Below are 9,294 nucleotides of genomic sequence, written 5' to 3'. Positions count from 1 at the left end.
GGGCTCGGCAGCGGGCTCGGCAGCGGGCTCGGCAGCGGGCTCGGCAGCGGGCTCGGCAGCGGGCTCGGCAGCGGGCTCGGCAGCGGGCTCGGCAGCGGGCTCGGCAGGAAGACACCCGCAACCCCACGCTGCCCGCGGCCAGCTAGCCCGCCGCGCTGAGAGCGAACGAGCGAGCGGCGCGTGGAGAGCTGAACTCATTAATTTCTTACATCTAGATTTTTTTTTCCAGTCTATTGTCTGTGTTTTCTAAACTGAAGAAAAGATTTTTCCTCTAGTGTGGTAAGTAAATGACTCAAAAATTAAAACAATGTAAGCATGTTGATGAAAATAATCTATTATTCAAAATGATTGACTTAACATTCTATTTAGGATCCTAAACATTCTACTGAAGACCTTAACTTTGCTATTATGCTTTTTTTTCCACTAAGAAATACATAAGCACTATTACTGAATCAAATGGAATCTAGTGATACTTTGCTTCTCAGCTGTAAGAAATACATTGAGGCTTTGCAGGTGTAAATCGGCTTGTATCAGTGTTTCTCAAACTTTAGCATTCATCAAAATCTCCTGAAAGATTTGTAAAACCTCAGATTGTAGTCCCTATGCACATACATTTTGGTTCATTAGGTATTGGCTGTGGCTGAATAATTTACATTTATAACAAGTTCCACGTGATACTGATGGAACTGGAAGCAAATTTTGAGAACCCCTAGCCTCATTTATTTATTCCAGATTGTCCTTAACATTTCCTATCCAGTTGGTTTACCTTGTATGCCATAGACTGTTCCATGTTTCACATTTATTTTTATTTTTTTTAATTTTTTCCTTTCTTTCATTTACTCTTTTTTCTTTTTTTATTCTATGACCAGAAAACTCTTAGCATTTATTCTTATTACTATTCTCCATTACTAGTGAGAAATCTTTGAAACCATATAGTTTTGGGAAATAAATTTCTTTCTCTTAGTAATATAATACATGCTGACAGATACACTCTTTCCATACCTGAAAGAAAAAAATAATTAAGTAAATTTAAAAAAAAATTAAAATTAAAATAATATTTAAAAATATAAAAATAGAAAAAGTAATATAATACAGGAAGATACTTCATTTTCTGTGACACCACAGTGGAGATTATGGAGCAATCCACTGTAAATGAAAATTATTGAAAAGACAGTTGTTACAACATTATGTTTTCCATTCCAATATCGTTACATGTTCATTATGTCCTAGACATTGTGTGACCTGCTGAAAACATAGCCTAAGAGGCACTTCCTATATCTTTTGCAACTTATACTACTCTGAGAGAACCAGCCATACTGAAATCATATATAGTCGTGAACCACATATATGATGGTGGTTACTTAAGATTATAGTACTGGATTTTACTGTACCTTTTCTTTGTCTATGTTTAGTTACACAAATACTTGCCATAGTGTTATAACTGAATGTTATTAAGTACAGTGACGTGGTTTACAATTTTGTAGCCCAGGATTAATACACAATACCACATAGCCTAGGTGTAGTAGGCTATGCATTCTAGGTTTGTGTAAGCACACTCTGTGCTATTTGTGGAAAAAATGAAACTGCCTAATGATGCATTTGCTAGAACTTATTCCTGTCATTAAAGGACACATGGCTGTAAAGAATGTCTACTCTGGGCCGGGCGTGGTGGCTCATGCCTGTAATCCTAGCACTTTGGGAGGCCGAGGCAGGCGGATTGCTCAAGGTCAGGAGTTCAAAACCAGCCTGAGCGAGACCCTGTCTCTACCAAAAATAGAAATAAATTAATTGACCAACTAAAAATATATATACAAAAAAATTAGCCGGGCATGGTGGAGCATGCCTGTAATCCCAGCTACTCGGGAGGCTGAGGCAGTAGGATCGCTGAGCCCCAGAGATTGAGGTTGCTGTGAGCCAGGCTGACACCATGGCACTCACTCTAGCCTAGGCAACAAAGTGAGACTCTGTCTCAAAAAAAAAAAAAAATTTAAAAAAAATGTCTACTCTGTTCCTAAGACTGAGTGGAAAATTCCATGTAAAATAGATTTTTTTTCATCCTAACGGTGAATGGATGTGTAGCATTTACTAGATCAACAAGACGGACATCTCAGACATGTGCATTGTGACAAACAAGGTATGTCTGTCCATCATGTTCACACTCTGTGTTCTTCCATTAGACCTTTAATTTGGTATTGATATTTTCAGAACTCCACCCAATGGATTCACAAAGCAAGGAAAAAAAAATCACAATATGTATTTTAGATAATAGGCCACAAGAGATGATTTCAACTTAAAGAAAATGGACCACAAATGTTTTGCATTGCCCTTTTAATAACAGTAAAATGAAGTTATGTTAAAGTAGACAAAATAGAAGACAGTCAAGCATGATTGATTTGTTTCAACTGAGAAGGGCTCCCCAGCACATGGAGTAGTTCCCACACCTGCAGTCTGGTTCCTGACTCACCCCTGCTCATCTGTGGCCAGTGAGAAAGAAAGGCCTGACAGGGAAAGAGAAGGAGGTAGTAGGGTACTTCCATATAAGTGAACTCCTGGCAACATTCAAAAAACTCACACTTCCACTCTCACAATTGATAAACACACCAATGCGGCCCAGAGGTTTCTCCACATAGTGAGGAACCATCGGGGAGGTGGTGAAGAGAGTGCAGCGATTATCCTCCTTCACAGATAAAAGAAGAAATACGTCCTTAGATTCCAACAGTGTGCCCTTGTTCCTTATGAAGGAATCCTTGCAGACCCCTAGAGCCCAGTCCATAGAGTGGTCCACATCCAGCTCCCAGTAATGTTTCCCAGCGCTGAAGGCCTGGACTCCCCTCATAGCAAAGCAGTTAGACTCGCCAGTATTCACAGATGCATCTGGTTGGTCAGGTCTAAGTATCAAGCTTCTCACATCATCAAACAGCCTGATATTGGGATTGGTTGTTTCATTATGGAAGGAGATCTCGACTGTGGAAAGAAGAGAACATTCTAGTAAAAATCAGTTTTTCAGTTAAATATAGGAGATGAGATCACTGATGTAGAGTCTCGCTGGAAAAAAAAACATGTCAAATTTCTATAAAAATCTCTGGTGGGAAAAGTACTGGCTTCAAAGGCTTCCAGAATATTTGCAGAAGGAAATACCTACCCCAAGTAAAACAATTCCTAAAAATTTAGGCATTATAAATGGGAAGGAGGTGATGCCTCCTTTGGTTGACAGCTTTTCCTAACGCATGAGAAACTGGAAGCCTGTGCATGAAGATAAGTCCACAACACTACAAGTTGCCTCCACTGCTCTTTCTCTTTTGGGGTAGAGAAGTAGGGGAAGAGAGCATTTCTTAGCTCTAAACAGGAGGGTACCACCTTGCCAGAGATATTGTACTCTGCCAGTTTAGCCAGGAAGTTGATATTAAGATGAAGAGAAAATCTGAATATATGGTACTGGAAGTGATTTCCTTCTAAGCATTATGTGGCTTTTATGCCTGACTCAGGCCTACTCATCTTTTTCCTGCAGGACTAACTGTGGTCTGTCATGGAGCTCTATATATTAAGCTTCATCAACCAACCAATCACTTTATTGTTGTTCATCAGTTCTCAGTTTTTACCTTTAGTTATAGAAAATCATTTAGTTCTTTTTCATTACATCAATTAAAGCCTACATTACCACAAATTCAATTACTATGAAACTTTAACTGAAATACATTTAAAAATAAAAGACTAGCCATTCTACCACAATCATTAACTGCACTTAATTTGACAGTGGAATGCCCTGAGTTAATAATCAGTTCTATATAACTCATTTAACTCTCATTGTATCAGAGAATGGTTCTATGTTCCACAGGAGTTTTTGTTTTGTGTGTTTTCTGTTTTCTATGTAATTTATTACTAGGCTGAATCACCTTATCTTTCACCAGCTTTCATTTAGTTGTGCCCATATGATGATGGTACAACTGTAACTATAAATGCCTCATCACAGGCTGTTCTCTTCTCAATGAAAGATCATTGCAGAGGGCAAGCTGGCCCACAGGAAACCATCATTGAAGACACTGCATGGTGGTCCCACCCATGGGCTGACACTCACCTCGGAAGCAGTTGAGTCTGTCCAGCAGTCCGGTGATGGGCACTGCACTGAGCTCTGGGTTCACAGGCTGGGGCATGTGCTTGTGCACAGACTCACTCCTGCAAGGAGGCAATTAGTTCAGTTAGTTCATCTGTCTGGTGTCCGTGTTTAAATAATTTCCAACTTAGACTGCGTCATCAAATCCCTTTTCTGACATTGCAGTGTACACGATCCTGGAATGGATTGTGGCTTTTTTAGAAAATCATTCTTAGTCTTCATCAATTTCCACAAAAAAAATTGCCCCCCAAAATTACTTGCTTCTTTCTGCTACTGTCTGTAACTATGTTGTTTATCTCTGTATGTTTGTGACTCTGAATCCTAAAAACACAGGCCACTGTATTCTAGTAACATCTCCACTCAGCCCTTCAACACATGACCCTGTGACACATAGGAAGGCTGAGGGACATTAACTTGTGGTACAATGGTGTAGAGAAAATATTAAACATAGGACAATTTGACTTAATTTGTTAGTTATGTTTTCGCTTTGTGAGAAAACACGAGATTTATGTAATAATCGCCCCCCCCAGTGGCCCTGCTCATATTAAAGGTGAAACATACCTTGCCAGTATATCTCCGAAATCCTATAAAGAAAAAAGAAAGTAGTTTAGCCATCTTCACATGTTAGTTATTCTTCCCATCCAGGCTTTGGATAAGGGAAAGTTCAGAAAGTACCAAAACTATCACCCCAACCCTCCTTATATTAATAAATGCACCTTTGTCTTCATAGGAATGATCCCAGTAAAACAGATACAGAATCTAAATTCTTGACAGACTCAGAAGCCTGCCTTGGAATGAAGAGGAAGACGTGGGCAGTGACTGCATTGCTGCAAACCACCCGCCTCTGCAAGTGTCTTTCCCAGGGCTTGTCCCCAAAGGGCTGCCTGCCTCAAATTAAGCACATTGCAAACTGGGGACTTCCACACAGGAGGAGAAAGAAAATGTTAGCTTTGCCCAAAATTCTACTCATTTTCCAATGGAGACAAAATTGAATTTCCCTGAGTAATTTGTTTGTCCAAAGAAACAGTGGAGGGCAAAGATGGAAATGTCAGTTAATAGAAAGTGTTTCACGGCACATCATCACTTACTACCTGGAGCAGCTCCACGTCTGGTTTCTGGCACATTTCCATCAGTGTGCTGTACATTTCTTTTAGTTGTTTCCTCTTTTCATCCATTTTGGCCTCACTTGTATTAAGTTGCTGAAAAATCTCTCGGTTTTCCTTTGTCAGTCTCTCTATATGTTGTCTTTCTTCCTCTTGGAGAGCTGGAGGCAGCTTCCTGTACTCATCCCGGATCATCTTTTCCCATAGATGCGCATAGCCCTGCAGGACAGGGATTTCTGATCACACACACAGGCCAGCTTCATCCTCCTCCACTTAAACTCCATCAGTTTCTCTCTGAATCATGTTCTCTACTAATCAGCTACATGCACCCTAATTCACATCCTCCCAGTTCTTAGAATACACACATTCATCCTGCTCCTTCTTTCAATTGTTGTCTATTCTTTATTAAAAATATGAAGAGGGCTGGGCGAGGTGGCTCACGCCTATAATCCTAGCACTCTGGGAGGCTGAAGTGGGTGGATCTTTTGAGCCCAGGTGTTCGAGACCAGCCTGAGCAAGAGCGAGACCCCGTCTCTACTAAAAATAGAAAAAAATTAATTGGCCAACTAAAAATAGAAAAAAAAACAAAGAAATAAAAAAATTAAAAAATATGAAGAGGTAAACCAGACCTTCCCTCAACATTCATCGAATTCAGAAATTCCTCAAAAACTGATGCCTTTCGGGTTTAAAGTATTTTATATATATCCTCACAAATCTGAACTACCACGTGAAAGCAATTGAAATTTCTGATTGATTGGTAAATCATTATATCTAATATAATATCTGATCTTTGTTACTCATCAGTCTCTAGTCTCAAACCTCCTAAATTCAAAGCCTCAATAATCAGCCTTAGCAGAAAAGCTGCCCATGCATTATATTCAGGATAAAAAGCTGCCACACAAAGGGTAACTTAGTAAAATGTTTAGCCAAACCCTCACACTGACTTCTGTCCTGCTTTCTTTCTTCCTGCTATCTAAGGTCACAAGTACTGTAATGCCCTGACATTCTGAGAACATTAATCCTCATGCCATTGTGTCAATCTTACCAATATTTATCTATTCATTCTCACTCCCCCCAGTCTCTTTCCCCCCACTTTTCCACAGCTTTTCAGCATGTTCAATTTTTTCCCACTTGAAGCTGCACCATCACGTGGCCCCTGTGCTGTCAGAGATCAGCGTCACAGCCACACTTCTTCGGTGACTCTTCACACCCACTCCTTCCCTCTGCCCATCATTGCGTTCAGCGTTATGAAACCCCTTCAGTCCCAACTGTATACCCTTTGATTTGTAGAATTCACCTCATACAGAAATATCTGCCTGAAATAACCATGGATTGTAAACACTTCTTCTTTAGCATTCAGATGATTTTAAATTTATCTGCAGAAACATTTCCTGAACACCTGAATGATTATTTTAAAAAATTCGAACTGTTTTTCCTATGAATAAACATATCAGAGTCTTGTGTCATATGAAAATTTCAATTCCAGTTATTAATGGATGTCTTCTATCATGTTGCTCTAAAACTGGTTGTCAGGAAGCAATGTCCTCATACTCACCCCCCACAAGAGGATTGTTCTCCTCTCCTCATGTAGATTTCTATGATTTTCTTGCATCCTTTTCCATAAAGAGCTCATTTGCTTTAAGATCTTCTCCTGCAAAGGAACAATACATTTGAGCAGCAGAGAAGGAAATACCATAGATTTCAGTCCCTGACCACTATAGAGACGCAAGGGATATTAGATATAAGTCCACTAGGGAGGGTGGGAGAATCAAATGTTTTCCTGCTTTTCCTTGATAATAGTTAGCAATTCTGAGAGATTTCATAGTAGGAAATTAACAAAAGAAGATTTCATGTAATGTGGGTCATTTTCAGTCAAGCACACTGCTTCAGGACCTGCCTCTACTGATGCCAGTGCCCGCTGTTGTAGTGCACTGTTTTTCTATTTATTTGTCCAGTATTTAAGATCCTCATCTTCCTTCCAGTCTCTTAACACTACGACCTTCTGTTTTTCTTTTGTTTTGTTTTCATTTCAGGGTATTATGAGGGTACAAACATTTTGGTTACATTTTATGTCTTTGCCTCACCCAAGTGAGGGTTAGAAGCATGCCCTTCCCCTCTACAATGCTCACTGTGTCCTGTTGTTGTGACTTTACCCCCATCCCACTAATCCCTGGAGAATATTTCTACCATGTGAGCACCATAGTGTTAATCAGTTAGTGCCAACTTGATTGGGAATACAAGTGGAGCCTATTCTTCCGATCTTGTGATATCTCACTTCAGATAATGGGCTCAAGTTCAATCCAGGATAATATAAGAGGTGCCAGATCACTGTCTACCTTCCCGTTTTTTCTAAAGTGCTCTCAGAGGTGTCACTTACCAGGTGGTCCTCAGCTGCCACTTCAATGGGACAGTGTCTGTGAGCTCTATGGTCCTGGGAGTTAGAGCAGAGCAAACACAGCAGGCTCTTGTCCACGTCACAGAACATCTTCTTCTTCTCCCTGTGGGTACCACACATCTGTTCCTCAGAGCTCAGGATTTGCAAGAGGCGGGCCTTTCTGGCAATGGACACTAGATTCTTCAGAGTAATATTGGTTTTGAAGTCTTTCTGTTGTGATGGTTTCCTACACTCTGGGCAAGAGGCATGAGTGTGGGCTTCTTCCCAGGAAAGGCAGAGGCAGGGCCTGCAAAAGCTGTGTCCACAGCCTATGGTAACTGGGTCTATAAGGCAATTGAGGCAGATGGCACACATGAGTTCTCTCTGGAAGACTTCTGTGATGTGTGAGTCTGAGTCCATTTTTCTGAGTGAAGAAAACATAGGAATTTAATCTACCTTTTTGGAGAGACAAATATCTAAATAATGTTAGAATGAGGCTGTGACTCAACAGTATTCTTCAATTTAGGGCAGAATAGGATTTAGTTTGCAGATGAAAACAGAGGAATTTAATCTTCTACCTATTTGGAGAGACAAATAAATATCTAAGTAAATTTGGAATGAGGCTGTGACTCATCAGTATTCTTCAATTTAGAGCAGAATAGGCTTTAGTTTGCAGATGAAAGTAATAGAAAACTAAGACAAAAAGTAAGATCACACTCTAGATAAATATGTTGGTGTCTCAACAACACACATCCACCTCCCCAAACCCCTTTTTCCTGTATAAAAGAACTTCAGATATTCTGAGATGTCAGTGTCTTCCAAATTGCTTGGGCTTCAACGATTTAGCCAACCTTGAGATCCAAAGGGTGAGTCCTGACTGGTCTGGAAATCAATCACACTGTGACTTGCCAGGGAGTGGGTTAGGGAAGGGCAGCTAATGAAGCTTATCTACTTTCATTTTTTTTTTTTTAATTATTGCAATCATCCAATCATGACTTTTCCAAAAGCATTCTTTGTGTCAGTTTTGGAGCAGAACTACTCATACCTCTGACCAAAATTAAAATGAGTTTGCTTTCCATCTCTAAAATAGCACTGGCAAATCAACCAACTATTGTTATTTAAGCAGCTATGCTAATTCAATCAACAAGCATCTTCTAATATGTTTGCTACTCCAGGAATATTTTGTCCATTTGAGATATAGCGGTTAATACAACATCTTTATGAGAGAGATAAAAGTTAAAAAAAAAAATGCAGTTGATAAAATGCAGTGTCCAAAAGCCCATTATCTGTATATCTTCTCTCTGTCATAGATGATCCAGAAAATGTTTTTATTGTAACCATTGATAAAAATGCATGAAAAATGTGCATATGCAAGAGTTAGTCACAAAACCAACCTTCCCCCCTCGATATTCTTTGTTATCTCAATCAAACCATCACTCAGAATCAATTTGTAAATACAAAAGTGTAAATAGATTCCATCCAAGTTGTTACAAAAAAAAAAAAAGTGTAAATAGAATTAAAGTTTGTAGGCCGGGCGTGGTGGCTCACACTCTAATCCTAGCACTCTGGGAGGCCGAGGTGGTCGGATCCCTCAAGGTCAGGAGTTCAAAACCAGTCTGAGCAAGAGTGAGATCCTATCTCTACTAAAAAAATAAAAAGAATTAAAGTTTGTAAAACTAGATCAAATTTCAAATAGAATCTTTCTT

At 39.7% G+C, this 9,294-nt stretch overlaps 1 protein-coding gene across 1 annotated transcript; it reads right to left on the bottom strand.

The window, feature by feature from the left end:
* Positions 1-2,470: 2,470 nt before the first annotated feature.
* On the bottom strand, positions 2,471-8,008 carry LOC105866650 (tripartite motif-containing protein 43-like). The gene is made up of 6 exons (XM_076002417.1): positions 7,592-8,008; positions 6,770-6,865; positions 5,203-5,433; positions 4,673-4,695; positions 4,076-4,173; positions 2,471-2,964 (listed from the first exon to the last, which is right to left on the bottom strand). The coding sequence occupies exons 1-6, from the start codon at positions 8,006-8,008 to the stop codon at positions 2,471-2,473; spliced, it is 1,359 nt and encodes a 452-aa protein (XP_075858532.1).
* Between the last annotated feature and the right edge of the window lie 1,286 nt (positions 8,009-9,294).

The sequence above is a fragment of the Microcebus murinus genome, chromosome 4, assembly GCF_040939455.1.
Source record: "Microcebus murinus isolate Inina chromosome 4, M.murinus_Inina_mat1.0, whole genome shotgun sequence".
NCBI lineage: Eukaryota > Metazoa > Chordata > Mammalia > Primates > Cheirogaleidae > Microcebus > Microcebus murinus.
Note: the sequence above shows the minus strand (reverse complement) of the source record. Positions and strands in the feature narration are given on the sequence as shown.

What these genes read in the sequence shown, in the direction of transcription:
- LOC105866650 (XM_076002417.1), bottom strand. Translation starts at nt 8,008, where the DNA reads ATGGACTCAGACTCACACATCACAGAAGTCTTCCAGAGAGAACTCATG. An exon ending in GAACAATCCTCTTGTGGGGG is followed by an intron (nt 5,434 to 6,769) that starts GTGAGTATGAGG and finishes CCTGTCCTGCAG; the next exon opens with GGCTATGCGCATCTATGGGA. An exon ending in CAGACTCAACTGCTTCCGAG is followed by an intron (nt 2,965 to 4,075) that starts GTGAGTGTCAGC and finishes TTCTTTCCACAG; the next exon opens with TCGAGATCTCCTTCCATAAT.